This window comes from Neoarius graeffei, chromosome 6 (genome assembly GCF_027579695.1).
Source record: "Neoarius graeffei isolate fNeoGra1 chromosome 6, fNeoGra1.pri, whole genome shotgun sequence".
NCBI classification, from domain to species: domain Eukaryota; kingdom Metazoa; phylum Chordata; class Actinopteri; order Siluriformes; family Ariidae; genus Neoarius; species Neoarius graeffei.
This window is the reverse complement of record NC_083574.1, coordinates 49,120,034-49,138,764: the sequence shown is the minus strand read 5'-3', so window position 1 is coordinate 49,138,764 and position 18,731 is coordinate 49,120,034. Positions and strand designations below refer to the sequence as shown.

Below are 18,731 nucleotides of genomic sequence, written 5' to 3'. Positions count from 1 at the left end.
TAATCAACACATATACCAACTTTCAAGACCATACCACTCATAGATTTCAAGTTCTGCTCCAGAAACAAAACCTACCGCTAAGACTAACCTGAGACACTAAGTCTGAAATTGTTTCCATGGAAACATGAAAAATTTAAATTTCTCAAATTTCTTAGTACGAAAAGGCACATCACTTTGTTAACATGTACACCAAGTTTCAAATCAATATCATGAATAGTTTTGGATATATGCTCTGGAAACAAACATTGCTCTTAGAAACTAAGTCAAAATCTATTTTTTATGTAAATATTTGAAAAATACGTTTTTTTCAAAAATCCAAAATAGCAAAAGGCCCAGTTCACATGTTGCTTGATATGTATACAAAGTTTATGAAGACATCTTCAGGAATTTTAAAGATATGGCCTGGAAACAAAAACGTAACTGGACGGATGGACAGAACGAACCCGTTTCTATATCCACCGCCAAACTTTGTTTGGGCAGGGGATAATAAACAGGACACTGATATGTATTAACTTGAAATGTCCAATAAGAAACCAAGTAAGAGTGCATAGACATCTGAGCAGAAAATTCATGAGCGCACAAAACAGTCTTCACGTGAGGAGGGGCTATTTGAGAGAGAGGGCAGGTTTTTTGAGCAGAGCAAATTTGCACGGGGGGGGGTGCTATTTGAAACAGAGAGGCGAAACATTGCAAAACCTGAACGTGACATGATTAAATAAATACTGCTCTCAAACTGAAAGACCACACTCTCGATTAAAGCTAGGAATAAAACTCCTATAGAAATATAGCTGCTCAGCTCCCGGAGCTGCCCACCACGGTCATAAAGAGTGGATATCTGAGTTTACCATAGCCTTCCTGCCAGCTCAAATCAGTCTGGCCATTCTCCTCTGACCCCTCTCACCAATAAAGCAAGCGTTTCTGCCAGCAGGACTGCTGCTTACTGGATGTTTTTTTTCATGCCATTCTGAAACCCCAAGTGGAGTTTGTTTTTTGAAATACTCAAACCAACCCCTCTAGCACCATCAACAAGCTCCAGTCAAAGCTCACTTTTTTCTCCAGTCTCATGTTTGATGTGGAGAATATTACTTGAAGCTTTTGGCCTGTATCTACATGACTTTCTGCACTGGACTGCTGCCACAGGATTGGCAGATTGGGTAATTCTTTGGATATGCACGTTTATTGGTGTTGCGAATAAAGTGGTCGTGAGTGGATTTCTTCTGAACACCACTTTGTAATACATAGCTGTTCATTAGTTTCAAATGAATGAACCAAATTGTCTCCCACTGACCTGGTCATCAAAAGTCTCCTTCTTGTCCAGCATTTCACGAAGTGTCTGCAGAATCTTAATACACAACTTCTCCTCCTTATCCATCAGCTTCTTTGTGTGCTTTATCAGCCTAGAAGCATACAGATCCCAGTTCAGAAAGTTTTACCATTCAAAAAGACATGGCATCCAGGACACAAGATTCAGAAAATCTCAGATGCATGCATTCTTTATCGACCTTACAGGAGAACGTTAGGTTAGTCATAGTGGTGCAGCAGGAAGACCGCATGATGTGACTTTCAGAGTGACTCATGCAGACTTGAGTGCTTATGCAATAGTACAGACCAATCAAGCTGACACACATGCACACAGGTAAGTGCTGTTCGAACACCGAATGCAAAATCGGAAGTCATTCATGGCAGAACCCACTTCAGCACCCGTTCAGGAAACAAAACACCACTTTGGCTAGCCCCGGGTGACACCTCTACACCTCCGACCCGTCTGCCACTTCTACATGGTTTTGTTTACCAGATACAAATATTGACTTCATAGGGGTGCACAAATCAGTAGCCCAGACATCTGGGACAAGCAGATTTTGTTAAAATAATAACCATATGAAAATGGAACGCATCAGTCAAAAGAATTTAAAAATAAATACACACACACTTTGATAAAATATATTTACTTTCATGTTACAATTTAAGATGCATAGCTTCGGATGTCACCACATTGTTGCGGATTGTTTTTTGAATATTGCTAGCATTGAAAATGGCGACTCGCTACTTGGTACAGAGGATTTTGGGAAAGGTGAGCCAGTCCCTTTAAGGCATTTAACTAGTTAACATAACATAAAGGAGCTTGTTATGTTATCTAACTGATTAGCCTAAAAAAATATTAGCTTTCAGGGCAAAACGTAGACTTAGACTGCACATGAGAGCTTTCATTTGCTCACTGGTCTAGCTCACGAATTTATGATTTGTCCACCCCTGCTTAACATGATCTAGTGTCACATAGCATTTATTTGATTAAATGATAAACTGTCTGTCTCTTACTTGGTCATGAAGGCTCCGGTCTCACAGCGCAGTCTTGCTGGCTCTGGGAACAGCAGCTCTGGACTATGCAAGATGTCGACCAATACAGAGAACTCAGCCTGCACCACTGGACTGAATTCCTCTTTTAGATACTGCACTACTCCCTAACATAGACAGACAGACAGACCACATAGTGTTATCGCTTACACAAGTACAAGTTCAGCTTGTGAGATCACAAAATAAGGTTCATGGTTTTGGACAAGATGTAAATTACCACCAGATGACGTAATACCCAGAAACTTTTATCTGCTTTTACCACCCAAAGTCTGCTTTAACAAGAGTGCTCTGAGAGCACAATATCCCCCGCTGGCAACTATGCCATAACTCTGGTAAAATGCGACTGAATTGAACGAAATTACAATAAGTGTATTATCGACACGTAACAGAAAATCTTGTCAAGTTTCGTGAAATTTCTCCAAAAATTGTGAGAGGACTTGATTTCAGAAGGCGAGTACCCTTCCCGGGACAGACGGACATCGCCACAACATAATCCCCCTTCGGGCCTTTCGGCCAGCGGGGGATAAAAATTCTGAGGGAAGTTGATTTCAGAAAGCAAGCACACCTTGATAAAATTGCCAAAGTACAAGTTTGTTAATAATCAAGGGTATAACTCGGGCAAAATTGGCTCAAATTAAACAAAATTTCAATATGCGTATAACTGTCATATAATAAAACCTTTTGCCAAGTTTGGTGAAATTCCTTCACAAATTGTAAGAGGAGTTGATTTCAGAACATCATACACCCTCATGAAATCATCAAAGTTATTTAATCAAGGGTCAAAACTCTAGAAAAAAATTTCACAAATGAAATCAAATCGTAATATGTGTATTACCATCATATAACAAGGCCTTTTGCCAAGCTTCAAGAAATTCGTCCAAAAATGGCGAGAGGAGTTGATGTGAGAAGGAAAACACACCTTCATGAAATTGTCAAAGTACAAGTTATTTAATCAAGGGTCAAAACTCTGGTAAAATTTTCACAAACAAAATGAAATCGCAATATGTGTATTACCATCATATAACAAGGCCTTTTGCCAAGCTTCGAGAAATTCGTCTGAGAATTGAGAGAGGAGTTGATGTCAGAAGGAAAACACACCTTCATGAAATTGTGAAAGTACAAGGTTGTTAATCAAGGGCCACAACTCTGGTAAAATGCGACCCAATTTAACGAAATTACAATATGCGTACCAATGACGTATAACAATGCCTTTTGCCAAGTTTCATGAAATTCCTGCAAAAATTGTGAGAGGAGTTGATTTCAGAAGGAAAAACACACTCCCATGAAATTGTCAAATTATAATTTTGTTAATCAAGGGCTGTAACTCTGGTAAAATGCTACCCAATTTAACAAAATTACAATATACGTATTACCGACATATAACAAAGAATCCTGCCAAGTCTCGTGAAATTCCTGCAAAAATTGCGAGAGGAGTTGATTTCAGAAGGTGAGCGCCCTTCCTGGGATGGACGGACGGACGGACATCGCCACGACATAATCCCCCTTCGGGCCGTTTGGCCAGCGGGGGATAAAAACTTGGAGCCAGAGCTTTGGAGCTTTCATACAGAATGTGGCAGAGCCATGCAGGGTACCTGCAGTTTTTCGATGATGTTCTTGTAGTCCGGTGTCCCCAGCATTTCTTTGCGAGGTCGAGAACGAGCTGAAAGCCTCCAGTCTTTGGCAGCACGCTGTATCATATTGGTGTGAGTCTTCTGAGACAGAAAGTTCACTTGACCATCCAGATCTACTGGTAGAGCTATGTTCCGGCTCTTAGCTGTGAGGAATAAACAAACGCAAAATAAAATGCTTTTTCTTCCATTCATTCATCCATCCATCCATCTTCAGCAAGAACTCAGTTCTGCTCATGGATGCGGTGGATTTGGAACTTCTCCCAGGAACACCAAGCTCAAGGCCAGGATACACCCTGGATGGAACACCAAGCTCAAGGCCAGGATACACCCTGGATGGAACACCCCTCAGGTGCACAGACACACATGCACCTGAGGGGAAATTTGGGGAAGCCAATCCACCTACCAGCATATTTTCAAGAGGTGGGATGAAACCCACTCAGGAGAACAATGAAATAACACACAATAATCCAGGCTTAGGACCAAACCCTGGAGCTGTGAAACCCAAAAAGATGCTTTTTGTAGGAGAAAATTACTTATTTTCCCGCCTTGCAATGTAATTACTACCTGGTGACCTCATATCCTGAGCCAGCAATGCAGCAAATGCATGTGTGACCAAGCAAAACCACTCGACTGCACTCAGATTTTAAATCTCATAAGATTGTTAAACATTAAGAGTTTTGTGGATTTTTTTAACCAAAAAAGGATTTTTGTTCAAATTGAAAAGGACAAAAGGCATTTAAACTTGAAGTTAATGCTCCGCTGAGGTTAGTAAGAATCAAATAGAAGATTTATAAAGAAAAAATAAATGTTTTCTACAGTATTTAAACATCAGATTCATGGATATTGATTTGAATGACTACACAAATGTTCATCTTTGTTGGTCAAGCTGGCTGCTGTTAGTACTACAATTCTTAAAACTGGCTTCTGACGTGCGGGATAGACTGAAGACCGACAGCATGCATCGAAAATATTTAAGAATTATTCAAGTAAAGGCACGAATATAGGTCATTAAAAAAAAAAAAGAAGATTGCCTCACATGATGTAAGCAATGAAACTTCCAGGCTTACACACTTGCGACCATTTGATAGACGAATACATTAGTATGCTCAAGTTGTTCGTAAGCTCCAAGCTGTAATAACTCACCCACGTCAGCGAGGGTCTTGATGCAGGCCTCAATGCTCGTCTTCTGCAGAGTACTGATCCAGGTGCAGTTCGAGACCCTGAGGGCGGACTGTAGCAGACGTATGAACGTGTTCTGATGGGTCTGAAACAGAATTAGAGAAAAAGAGGAACCATGTGACTGGCAAGAGTGGTTAAAATTGGTGTAGCGTTTGCAGAGCACGGACAAACGTGGTTGACAGGATGACAGGAAGAAGACAAGGCGTGAAGAGCAAGGGCATGTTTCTCAGAAAAAAAGCAGTGTGTGTGCTTTATACCTGCAGGTTGGAGGTGCTGACAGAAAACTGGGAACCAAAGAATCCTTTGACAATGGCCATGATGATCTCAGTGACATATTTCTCCAGCATGGGGTCAGCTCTATTTCTGTCCGTGGTGCCTCCGCACACCTGAGGGAAGGGGGAAAAAACAAAAAACACAACGCACCACCATGTACACATGAGCACACAATCCAAAGTCTACAAAAAGATAGAAGAGGTTCCTTTTAAGCCATGCTAGTATCCTTACTCTGGCCATGTCTACTAGGAAGTTTTCAAACAGGTTCCAGATGTGGTTGCTAGTGTATATTTCCTTCATCTCCACCTCAGTGTCTACGTAGCAATGGTTCACAAAGTTGACGTAGGCAATTTTCACCTGCAGAGGGCGACAAGCAGTGAAGTTAGCTGATTTCAAAAAACCATGTGGGTATTAAAATGAGATCCCAGAATAAAATTCACTGTTGATTTTTTTTTTTTTGCAAAATGACTCTCGTCTCTGTATGGAGTAAAACTGCAGGCTGTTTATGGTACGATGTACATCGTTATTAAAAAAATAAATATATGTAATTTACCAGCTGGGAGGTCCGTATGGTGAAATACCATGACCGTGGTCTTGAAAGTACTGAGCGAGGCCCTCTGGGCCGAGGTCAGTATTCAAGGCCGAGGTCACGGTATTTCACCATATGGACTGACCTTAAGCTGGTAAATAATATATTTATTTTTTCTTTACCAAATTCTAACAGAAAACGAGAGCGCCCGAAAGGGAAAACCGAGCTGAGCCAAGGCGAGCCACCATTTTGAATCCTCATTCACGGCTGTAATGCAAATTGCTTCCTCCTCGGTATTCAACTGCACTTCCATGGCAGGAAAAAAACTACATTTTGCCGCCTATGTAGTCCCCTATTTATACAAAATTGAGTCATTCAGGATTCAGCCATGTTTTGCTCGGCGTTAGCAAGTTACAGGTTTTTAGCTTTCTCCTGAAATGTTTTCTTTTATTTCTTCTTCCTCAGGGTAGTAAAACTCGCTATAGCTGTGAAGACTGTCATTATCACTAACCATGTTGTAAAATTAATGCTATTTTGAATCCTCATTCACGGCTGTAATGCAAATGGCTTCCTCCTCGGTATACAAGTGCACTTCCATGGCAGGAAAAAAAACTACATTTTGCCGCCTATGTAGTCCCCTATTTATACAAAATTGAGTCATTCAAGATTCAGCCATGTTTTTGCTCAGTGTTAGCAACAGTTAGAGGTTTTTAGCTTTCTCCTGAAATGTTTTCTTTTATTTTGTCTTCCTCAGGGTAGTAAAACTCACTTTCGCTGTGAACACTGTCATTATCACTAACCATGATGTAAAATTAATGCTATTGTCCTGAGAAATGCGAAAATAAATCTTGACAAAAATTGCTACCATGTTGTTTGTTGCTGTGAACGAGCAAGTCGCCAGTGGTCCGTAACCGGGGTCCATACCGTAGGATACGGACCCGCTCGCCAGCCAATCAGAGCGCGGGATTTGATGGAAACCGCACCGCGAAAAAGTCTTATTTGCTTTAAATCTTGTAGCAAAATAAATGATTTCGCAGCCCAAAACAAGCTAGAAAGTCCTGCTAAAGTGTCTGTAATGCTGATGTTCTTTGTACTCGTGTGCATGTTGAAAAGTCAACACACATCCAGCACATGTGATTTTAGTGGTGCCAAAAAATTTTTTTTTTTAAATAAAATAAATTTAAAAAAATTTGACGGAGCTGAAAATAGTTTAGTTAAAAAAAAAAAACGGTTTAAGAGAGCATCCTAAATAATATAGCTCAGACACTTCAGTGTGTTGGCTATCGTACACACACACACACACACACACACACACACACACACACACACACGATTTTTAGGATGCCATTTCTTTTTCTTAAGTGAATAGCTAGTCATTTTTTATCTTTATTTATGGACTTGTTTTGGATTACTTTCTTTCAGGTCATTAATATGACGACGGAGTTTCACAAAATTTCCATTAAAGTCATGTAATTGAACAAGAAGCAATTTAAACTTGACGGCATAATCAGTACATAAATTTGCAGTAACACGCACCACTTAGACTATCTGGAGCCTATAAATTACAGTTCACATTACTGAGTGTGCTTATACAAAAATGTACACAAACTCAGGCTCTCTTGAAGCATATTAATCAACTACATTATTGTGAACACCACATTTCTTCCATAAAGGCTCCTACAAATAATTTATAAATAAATTATTTTGTATCCAGTTTGCACTAAGGTGTTATCAAATGGTAGGTTTTATCCAAGCGCACACAACTGCGAAAGCCTCAGAACACACCATACAGGCTGATTGATAGGCCTGGGTACACTGTGACTCACAGAGAGCCATGTGTAAGAAAGCTTGCTTACCTCAGGGATGCAGTCCTCATGAGTCACCACCTTGACGATATCATCAAGTGGCAACAACGAGTTGCATTTGATCTCAGTGTAGACGTTCTTGCCCTCAGTGCAGGCAGCCAGCAGCTCCACCAGGTTGTTGTGGTAGGCCAGAGCACCATTCTCATCGCTGCGCTCCGTTTCCAAGCTCATCAGCTGCAGTAGTGTGGGGAATGACGCCCGGTCATTGTAGAACACTAGGACTTCCTCACCTGCATTCACCAGCTACCCACACACACACACACACACACACACACACACACACGTGCTCTTTATAAAGACCTTCCACTGACATTATTATTATTATTATTATTATTATTATTATATATGTAACTAATCCCTACCTTAACCTCAGAAAATACATTAGCTCTCTTCCTTTTCAAATAAACACGTACCCACACACAGCAAAAATTCTGATTGATATTTAAATTCACAAACTTTTTATAGTCAGTCATACAACAAAAATCTTCCATTTGCACAACTTTTCATTATTTCTTTGCAAGGTGACCCGACATCTTTTTAATTTCAACTAAAATTACTGCTCTGCAGTTGTATGCCTCCGTGAACCAGTTCAGATTCAAAATCTTCACAAGAATATGGGGATAGCAGTGAATTTGACCCTCTGACCACCAAATCCTACTCCGTCCATCTTTGAGTCCAAGTGAACATTTGTACCAAATTTGAAGAAATTCCCTCAAGGTGTTCTTGAGAGATTACGTTTCATGACAATGGGATGTACATGAGGTCACAGTGACCTCGACCTTTAACCACCAAAATCTAAATCAGTTCATCTGTGAGTCCAACTGAACATTTCTACCAAATTCAAAGAAATTCCTTCAAGGCATTCTCTCCTCTAACTATAGGCCAATATCAAACCTCCCCTTTATCTTCAAGATCCTAAAAAACAGTAGTAGCTCAGCATTTAGGCTCGTACTTAATACCATTCATTAATTTTTTCATTCAGGATTTAGGCCTCATCACTGTACTAAAACAGTGCTGGTTAAAGTGGTAAATGACCTAGTCTTGCCTATGATCAGAGTTGTCTCTCCTTGCTTGTGTTGCTTAATGCATGTTTTTAGGCCACAGACTATAAAATGAGGTCAGAATTAAGGGAACTGTTCTCTCTTGGTTCAGGTCTAGTGCAACTGATCATTATCCGTTTTTTTTATATAAATGGAGACTTGCATCATTTGCAGTGGTGAAAAACCTTGGTGTGATCACTGACTCACTCATATGAAACTCATGTAGAGAATATTACTAGAATAACTGTTTTGCCCAATCTCAGACATATTGTCAAGACAAGAAATATGTACTATAAGATGCAGAAAAACTAGCTCATCCTTCTGTTACCTTTAGGTTGGACTAGTGTAATGCTTTGCTGTCTGGATGTTCCAGTAGGTGCATAAACAAACTCTGGAATACAACAGACATTGTTCTTACTAGAACCAGAAGATTTTGACCACATCACCGCTATCTTCTCTACACTGTATTGATTATAAAAAAAATATATGTACCCTTTGGGTACATGTGGCTATGTGGCTTTCTTTATAAGCTACTGCTTATAAAGAAAATTGTCTTCTGACACCATGTCCATACAGTAAATAGAGCATATATACATGTTCTATTTCCTTCACTCCAGACCGCCAGGGCGGTGCTGAAAGCACTAGTGGAAGGATCTTTGCATCCGCGTGTTTCGAGAGTCGCATACAAAAGTTGTCATCTCGTGACGTATGACGTGCCTGCCTACATAAGGCAACATCCCACGTCATTTGGCCTCTTCTTTTTTCTCGCGTTGGAATCGCATCTCTTCTATTGGAATTGTGTGTGTGCTATCAGTTAACTGTGGGAATACCTGCGACAATCTACAGTGCAGCTCGTGACTGAAGAGGACTTCAGTGGGACTCGACTCCACGCGAGCTGTTTGGTCGCTAAGGTAACTTGGTTCACATTATTTTGAGGTTGTTTATGTATCGATAGTCACTGAATCTTGGCTGCCAAGTTTTCAGGGACGGCTATTATATCGGTCTTGTCACAAACTGTTCGGTTGCCGGCAGGTTTGTCAGTGTTGAGTGAGTTAGCGAATTGGTTGCCAATAACGTTAACGTGTACTTACAACTTTACGTGAGCATCGGTTTTCTGGTTTCTAGTAAATCGTTATCTGTAGCGGTAAAGTTGCGCTTGCGAACTTGCTAACCTTGGTTGCCAGGCTAGCAAGCAGCGCTACACCTTGCTTCTTTTCTTAAAAAAAAAAATCGTGGGTGAGTAGACACTGAGATGGATTCAGTGAGGTGTTCCACTTGCCCCAATCTAATGGAGGTGCTGGATGCACATGATCGCTGCGCAGAGTGCCTTGGCTCATGTTCTCAGCCACCTGACCAAGAGGAAGTGATGTCTGTGGCTGCCTCAGACATCTTTTTCAGTCAGCCTTCTTCCTCGGCGCAGCCACCAAGCGAAGTCCTGCCAGGTGTTGAGCCCCGTGATTCGGACAGTGATGTTACCTCTGGGCGATCTGGGGAGTCTGCCTCAGTGGTGGGTTTGGTGGAGGCCACACTGAAGGCTTTGCTTGCACGTTTGCAATTGGACACCCCGGCGCCTCCTACCGGATCTGAGAACATGTTCCTGCGCCGTGTTCAGCGCGCCTCTCTGGTAATTCCACGGTGTCGTGACTTTGCTTCTGTGGTGGCCTCTGCCCTGGAAGCTGCTACAAAACCTGCCCGTCCAGACCAGATGTCTCGCATGCTTGCGGCGATGCAGGACCCCAGTGCTGTTGGCTTGGGTAGCATGCCAGTAATCGAATCAAGCATTGCTTCACTCATTGTGTCTCCCGATGAAGCACTTCGGGAGCAGGTACGTTGCCCTAACACTGAGTGCCGCCACACAGATGAGCTACTTTCTCGTGCTTACAACTCTACTGCCTTTCTTGGCAGGGTGTCTAACTCACTGGCACACATGCTTGTTATGCTGCACTCGACACTCAACACATCATCGGCAGACCCACTGGCAGCTGAGGTACTGGAACTTGCACTGCAGGCTATGGGTGTCATTGCCAACCAGTGTGGCACTACCTTGGGCACCTTGCTGCAAGCCCGTCAACAAGTGTGGCTGGCTCAATCGCCTCTGCCAGAAGTATGCAGGAACAACCTGAGGCACCTCCCAGTGGCACCTGGACAGGTCTTTGGGCCAGCAGCACAAGAGGCCCTTGACAGATCTGTTACAGAGTCTCGCTCCCGTCATGTGGGCATAACACCCACCTTCAGAGCTCCGCCAAACCCTTCTGCCTCATGCTTTAGGCATGTGGCCCCTAGAGCTGCACAAAGGTCTCCCCATCGACCCCAGCAGCAGGCCCCCAATCCCCCACCTCCCTCGGCCAGGCAGGGTGGCGCTCAGCCACATGTGAGTTTTCGCCCTTTTCGACAGATGGGTCCTCCCCGCCGTCGTCGCCCCCCCATCCCTTCCGAAAAACGTAGACAGGACCACTGACAGGTCAGGGCCAGTGGCAGGAGTTTTTACAGGCAACCAGCTAGCGTGTTGCCGCAAAATAACAACCAACCAATGGCTACTCGCCACCCTCTCAGAAGGGTACCGCCTGCAATTCCGCCACCAGCCACCAATGCATTCGGGTGTGAGGTGGACAGTTATAACCAATCCAAGACAGGCAGAAGCCTTGTCGAGAGAAGTTCAGTTGTTATTACAAAAGGAGCCATAAAGATGGTCGACCCCATTGTTCATTCAGGGGGTTTCTTTTCAGTTTATTTTCTCGTTCCAAAGAAAGACGGCGGGTTCAGGCCGATTTTTAGATTTAAGAAGGTTAAACCGTTTCTTGAAGGTGCTTCCTTTTCGAATGCTACGAACAACAGATGCACTGCAAGCGGTCACAAACCAGGACTGGTTTGTGACCGTAGATCTCGAGGACACCTATTTTCACATACCCATTGCCGCGGACCACAGGCGCTTCCTTCGTTTTTCGTTCATGGGAAAGATTTTTCAGTTCAGAGTTCTCCCCTTTGGACTTTCTCTGGCGCCAAGGGTGTTCTCAAAATGCGTCCAAGTAGCACTAGAACCCCTTCAGAAGGAGGGCATAAGAGTGCTCCCTTACTTGGACGACTGGCTTCTTTGTGCGGCATTGCCCGAACAGGCCAGGGAACATGCTCACTGGTTGCTACTACACATTACGGCTCTGGGGTTCAGGATGAACCAGAAGAGGTGCAAACTGGTCCCAGTCCAGGCAACACATTTCATCGGCCTTGGCCTGGATTCGAATTGGGGTGGAGTCTGGAGTCGGCAAGGTGTGAATGGCACCTGGCCTGCTCCGTGGCACACGTCCCACATCAACACACTGGAGTTGATGGCGGTGTTTCTGACATTGCGCCACTTTCAGGAAGCGCTACAGGGCAAACGTGTATTGGTACGTACAGACAATGTGGCAACTGTTTTCTATATCAGTCATCAGGGGGGCACAAGGTCTGTAGCTGCGCTTCAGGTGGCTCACAGTCTCCTAGTATGGGCTCAGGACAACCTCCTTTCCATAAGAGCATCTTATCTACCTGGACGCCTAAACAGTGTGGCAGATGCTCCGTCACGCGGCAAGGTGTCTCAAGGGGATTGGAAACTGCATCCAGACATGGTGGAACAGATCTGGAAAACCTATGGGAGACCAACTGTGGACCTATTTGCGAGCAGTCAGACAACTCATTGTCTGACATGGTTTTCCCTGGGAAAAGAAACGGCAGCATTGGGCCAGGATGCTCTGGCCCATGACTGGCCGAGGGCCATCCTTTATGACTTTCCCCCTCTACCACTGTTGTGGAGGACTCTGCCGTGTGCACGATCACAGTCACCATGTGCTATTGATAGCTCCTCATTTGCCATCCAGGCCATGGTTCCAGCTCCTGCTGTCACCACTAGTGAGACCCCCTTGTCAGCTGCCCAGCAGGCCCAACTTGCTGACACAGATGGAGGGCAGGATTCAACACCCATGTCTCGAATGCCTGAAGCTTTGGGTGTGGCCCTTGGGGCCCCGGGGCTACTACTCGAGTGTTCAGAAGGGACCAGGAACACTGTGGTGAATGCACATGCAGAATCTACCCGATGCTTGCATGCAGGCAAGTGGAAAGTGTTCTGTGATTGGTGTGCGGAACGCAACATCAACCCCCTAAGCTGCTCTGTTCCACAGACTTTAGATTTCCTGCAGCACCTTTTAGAGCTTGGCAGGGCTGCATCTACACCAGGGGTGTCAAACCTGATCCATAAAGGGCCGTGTGGCTGCAGGTTTTCATTCCAGCCATGCAGCAGCACCCTGATTTGGCTTATTCAATCAACTGACACACCCACCCTTTAATCAAGGGTGGGTGTGGCTGCAAGTATTTGACTGTGTGAAGACAGTTCAGTTGATTGAATGAGCCAAGTCAGGTGTGCTGCTGCATGGCTGGAATGAAAACCTGCAGCCACAAGGCCCTTTATGGATCAGGTTTGACACCCCTGATCTACACTTAAGGTGTATGTTGCAGCACTAACAGCCCACCGTTCAGAAGTTGGAGGTGTTTCACTTGGGTCCCACCGGCTGGTGGTAGCCTTTTTGAGAGGGGCATTTCACCTTAATCCTCCTCGTTTTGTGCAGAGTCCGTCATGGGATCTGAACACTGTGCTCAAATCCCTTTGCTTGCCTCCTTATGAGCCCCTGCCAGCAGCTGACATTAAGTGGCTATCTATTAAAACGGCTTTTCTCCTTGCCATCACAACAGCCCGGCATGTGAGTGAGCTACATGCCCTCTCAGTGAGTACTGTTTGTCTTCGTTGGGGCCCTATGTTTGACAGTGTTTCATTGTGGCCTAACCCAGCTTTCCTCCCTAAAGTCTTATCTCCCCAGTTTAGCAACCAGCCGATTTTGCTGACTGCTATACCGGCGGACAGGACGGACTTGCGTGCAGAGTTGTGCCCTTTCAGGGCTCTGAGGTTTTATTTTGATAGGACGGCAGCCTTTCGTACGACAGACCAATTGTTTGTTTGTTTTGGTGGTGCTCCAAGAGGAAGGCCTCTGTCCATGTAGCGGATCTCCCGTTGGGTTGTGGAGGCAATCACCCATGCCTATGAATATATGGGACGTACTGTGCCCTCTCCTGTCCGCTGCCAGTCGACGCATGCTCAGGCAACATCATGGGCAGCTCTCCGGGGCGTACCACTCTCTGACATTTGTGCTGCTGCAACTTGGTCCAATACATGTACATTTGCCCGGTACTACAGGCTAAATGTTGTGTCCATGCCATTGCTGTGTGCAGCTGTTCTTCCAGAAGGTGGTGATGCTCTTCTGAATTCCTTGTGACTGGGTTGGTATTCGTCTTCCACTAGTGCTTTCAGCACCACCCTGGCGGTCTGGAGTGAAGGAAATAGAACGCTGGTTACGAATGTAACCGAGGTTCTATGACTAAGTGGAAGACCGCCAGGGTCTTTGGTCACTCGGATTGCGCGAGAATGATCTTGTGGCCAAATGACGTGGGATGTTGCCTTATGTAGGCAGGCACGTCATACGTCACGAGATGACAACTTTTGTATGCGACTCTCGAAACGCGTGGATGCAAAGATCCTTCCACTAGTGCTTTCAGCACCGCCCTGGCGGTCTTCCACTTAGTCATAGAACCACGGTTACATTCGTAACCAGCGTTATCAATTATACTCGCCTCATCTCCTGCAAGCATCACCAAGCTGTGAGCAGCATCAGGGCTTGGAGTATTTTGGTTACCAATTTTCTTTACTGTGTTTTGTTCAAAATACAGTGCTGTGAACTAGATCTATTACTTTCAAAATAGTAAGAAAGCACTTGTTCATGAATTGTCTTTGAAACATTATTTGGTACTAATGCACACATTTTGTTTCACAAGTGTCGTGTAAAGACTCGAAAATAAAAAATAAAATTAAAAAATTTAAGCAAATAGCTTGATATCAAAAAGTTTGATATCAGCTTTTCAATATATCTGCCAAAAAGCTCAAAAAACACTTATAAAACCTTTCATTTGACCTTTCAGAAGGACTAAACAAAAGCTGTGATAATCAAAAGGTAAATTTTCTTAAAATAAACACCACTGACCTGATATCGAATCAGCAGCCTTGGCGAACCACGAGGTGAATTTCGTTTATCTTTTCATCTGCCGATTATCTTCCAATACTATAAAGTTATAACGAGGTTTCTCTTATTTCGTTTCTGGTTCTGAAGTTTATCAAGAAGTAGAACGGGTAATCGAACTTGATTAGGATAAGTGCTGATTGGTTATGAAGTTTCGCTATTGTTATACTCATTCTTACAACACGATGACGTCGTGGCTTCGCCGCTCGTTCTTGTGTACCTTTGATAACGCAGGATCAACTGTTCATATCGTGAGATCACGATTCGTTGTTCTGGTGATTGCAATGCTTATGCATATGCGCAGCGTGCCATCGTTACACTCATTCTTACAAGACGATGCCATAGTGGCTACTGCCTCGCTTTGCCTCGATGAGGCAGTCGCCACAAAAATACTATTGAATGACTGACAAAAAGCACTGAATAGACTCAAGCCATAGTGTCTAGGTGAACTCTTGATCTTTTATGATTTTGTTCTTTTTGAGTACCTAGAATAACAAAGACTACAATACAGGGCACAGCCTTTTCTTACAAAGCCCCATAGTTTGAAACATGCTTAGGACTCGGACACCGTTCCAGTCTAGTCTGAAAACTTTAGTTAAGGCTTTTGTGGCGGTACGGTGGTGTAGTGGTTAGCACTGTCGCCTCACAGCAAGAAGGTTCTGGGGTCGAGCCCAGTGGCCGACGGGGGCCTTTCTGTGTGGAGTTTGCATGTTCTCCTCGTGTCTGTGTGGGTTTCCTCCGGGTGCTCTGGTTTCCCCCACAGTCCAAAGACATACGGTTAAGGTTAACCGGCTACTCTAAATTGTCCATAAGTGAGAGTGTGTGTATGAATGATTGAGAGGAGAAAACCTCTATAATAATCCAGTAGAAGGCAACGGGAAACCACTATTGTAATTCTTCCCTAGAGACTTTGATGGCTGAAGCCGACAGAGCGGCCACGTCACTGTAGTGATACGCCAGATAGAGTGAGACCGAGGGCTTTTGTAATAGTGTAGTTCTGAAGGGCTCATGTTCATCCTGGTAAACCAGGATGGTTGGAACCTGATGCCCCCAATTTGCTTTAAAAAAAAAACAAAACTCTAAGCTCATTAATTTTACATTGGATAACTTCACTTGGATATTTTAGACTTGAATCTAAAACTATTATGAAACAAAAAATGGCCCTGATGCACTGAAGATCCTTTCAATACATTTAGCACCACTTGACTCGACAGTATACAGCTATGGAAGAATAATTATTCTATCCAGTGTCACCCAGAAGAGAACAGGTTTCCTTTTGAGTCTGGTTCCACGCAACATTTCTTCCTCAATTCCTCTTGGGAAGCTTTTCCTTAACACCATCACCTTTGGCTTGCTTGTGATGTAATTCTAAATCTGCATCCAGATATTTGCAAAGCTGCTTTGAGACAATGTCAATTGTAAAAAGCATTGTCAATAATAGTTATTTGTAATGAAATTTCCATATTTCAGTCAAATGGTGCACCTTACACAAGGCATATGTGGGCCCTCACTTTAATTTACTCTAATGGATTTTACAGATTTATTCCATGTTCACTTGTTAATATGCCTTTTCTGTTCTCATGCCCCTTCCTGCCTCACCTCGGTCATCACTTTGTCCTGGCATTTCTTCACATATTTGCCATCTGCCTTCACTATGGTCTGCAGGAAGCGCAGATATGGGACACGGCGGCCATGCGTCTCTATGCAGTGTACAAAGTGATGCACCACACGGTCGGTTATCTCATTACACAGGTGGTAGTTGTTCTGGAAGATGTATCGCATGGTCTTTGCCTCCAAAAGCTGTGTGAAAGAATCAAGAAAAACAACATGAGTAATCCACAGATAAAAACTAATATACAAGTGGAAGACCATTTTTGATACTGCCCGGGGCTCATTCAATTTCAGCACATCAGGTTAAGTAACCTACCCCAGGGGTGAGGAAAAGGTTGAGGTTTTTGTGAAGCAGAATCTGGTTCTGAGGGTTATCATTACAGAAGTTCTGCAGGAAGGTGTGAGCCAGAGTCATGATCTCTTTCATCTTCTCATCTCCCTAAAGAACATGGAGAGAGCAAGCTAATAATCAGGTAACTCAAATATAATAAAAACAAACAAGAACAGTGCTGGGAAATAAAAAAAAATAATAATAATAAAGTGTCCAACAATGCAAAACTGAAAGTAAGGCAGAAACAAGATCAACTGTGAGTTACTGCTCACTTGCGTATCCCCCCGCTCTCGCAAATACCAGAATACAAGCAATCGAAGGAATAGGACACCTATGAATGTCGACTTCGACAAATAATTAACCCTGAAACAAGTAAGTAAAGAGCAGTGTTCTCCCCAGGGATTTCAAATAGAATCCTGATAAACTGTCATTTTGAAATAGCATCAAAATGTTGCGTAAATTCATTCAGTCGTCAACAGGAAATCGATGTGCAACAGACCTGAAAACAGTATACACAGTATAGAACCCCAAGCTGAAGCTCGGTACCAAATATCAAGCAGTTGTGATTTGTATTTGCTGAGAAAAGTGTGACGAAAATTTTGTAAATCCACGCTATATGTTTTGTAAATACATTCAGTCAGTAAACAGGAAGTTGATGTGCGACAGGCCTGAAAATGGCATACATGGTATAGAACCCCAAGCTGAAGCTCGGTACCAAATATCAAGCAGTTGTGATTTGTATTTGCTGAGAAAAGTGTGACGAAAATTTTGTAAATGCACCCTACAGGTTTCGTAAATACATTCGGTCGGTAAACAGGAAATCGATGTGCAACAGACCTGAAAATGGCATACATGGTATAGAACCCCAAGCTGAAGCTTGGTACCAAATATCAAGCCATTGTGATTTGTAGTTGCTGAGAAAAGTGTTACGAAAATTTTGCAAATCCACCATATAGGTTTCATAAATGCATTCAGTTGGTAAACAGGAAGTTGATGTGCGACAGACCTGAAAACGGTATAGAACCCCAAGCTGAAGTTTGGTACCAGGTAACAAGTGGCTGTGATTTGTGGTTGCTGAGAAAAAGGGTGTTTCGGATAGACAGAGGTAAACCAGTATACCACCCCTCCTTCGGAGTGGGGGTATAAATAATAATAATAAGAAGAAGAAGAAGAAGAAGAAGAAGAAGCAGCTACAGAACAGCTAAAGGGGAAATTTTAATTATTAAAATCAAATCATGTATAGATGGAGCCTGATGAAATGTTTAAAAGGTAGAGTGTTCCAGATCTTTGGGGCATGAAAAACTCTTATTTTAAAGTTTCATATGTTGAATCAGGAGAATTCTTACATTAAATGATCTCTGTAAAACAGTTCAGTCATTCATTCACAGATGTATAAGGGAGCTGAATGTCCTGAATAAAGTTGGAAAGTTCAGACATATTTTCAGGTCCACTCACTGCTTCGTAAGGGATCTGCAGCAGGTCCAGCACCACGGTGTGAGCTCCCATGTTCTTCAGCAACCTCTGCTGCTGCACACGACTCTTTTTAGCAGGGTAACACAGCTTACTGAGACGGTGCAGGATCTACTGACCAACACAACAGAATTACTGAACATGCAAATGCATGGCCAGGTCACAAAATGTTCACTGTACTGCCTTTATATTCATGGAAAAATTGAACATGTTCTACAACAGCAGCACCCACATCTTTCACAATGTTGTAGTTGTTGGCTTTGTTGCTGTCTATCTGTGGCTTCAAGTTTCCATCCTGCACCGGACTGAGGATGCCCGCCTCCTGCCAAAACACACACAAGCTTGCCCTAAACAG

General features: G+C 43.3%; 1 protein-coding gene across 1 annotated transcript in view; it reads right to left on the bottom strand.

Moving 5' to 3' along the window:
• itpr2 (inositol 1,4,5-trisphosphate receptor, type 2) overlaps positions 1-18,731 on the bottom strand; it is a 245,517-nt gene that overhangs the window by 118,976 nt on the left and 107,810 nt on the right. Inside the window, exons 27-37 of the mRNA XM_060923767.1 lie at positions 18,609-18,698; positions 18,362-18,487; positions 16,892-17,014; positions 16,564-16,764; positions 7,821-8,072; positions 5,667-5,792; positions 5,420-5,548; positions 5,127-5,247; positions 3,945-4,126; positions 2,317-2,459; positions 1,289-1,397 (exon numbers count right to left, since the gene is read on the bottom strand). Coding sequence (XP_060779750.1) covers positions 1,289-1,397; positions 2,317-2,459; positions 3,945-4,126; positions 5,127-5,247; positions 5,420-5,548; positions 5,667-5,792; positions 7,821-8,072; positions 16,564-16,764; positions 16,892-17,014; positions 18,362-18,487; positions 18,609-18,698 — 1,602 coding nt within the window. The remainder of the gene's footprint in view (positions 1-1,288; positions 1,398-2,316; positions 2,460-3,944; positions 4,127-5,126; positions 5,248-5,419; positions 5,549-5,666; positions 5,793-7,820; positions 8,073-16,563; positions 16,765-16,891; positions 17,015-18,361; positions 18,488-18,608; positions 18,699-18,731) is intronic.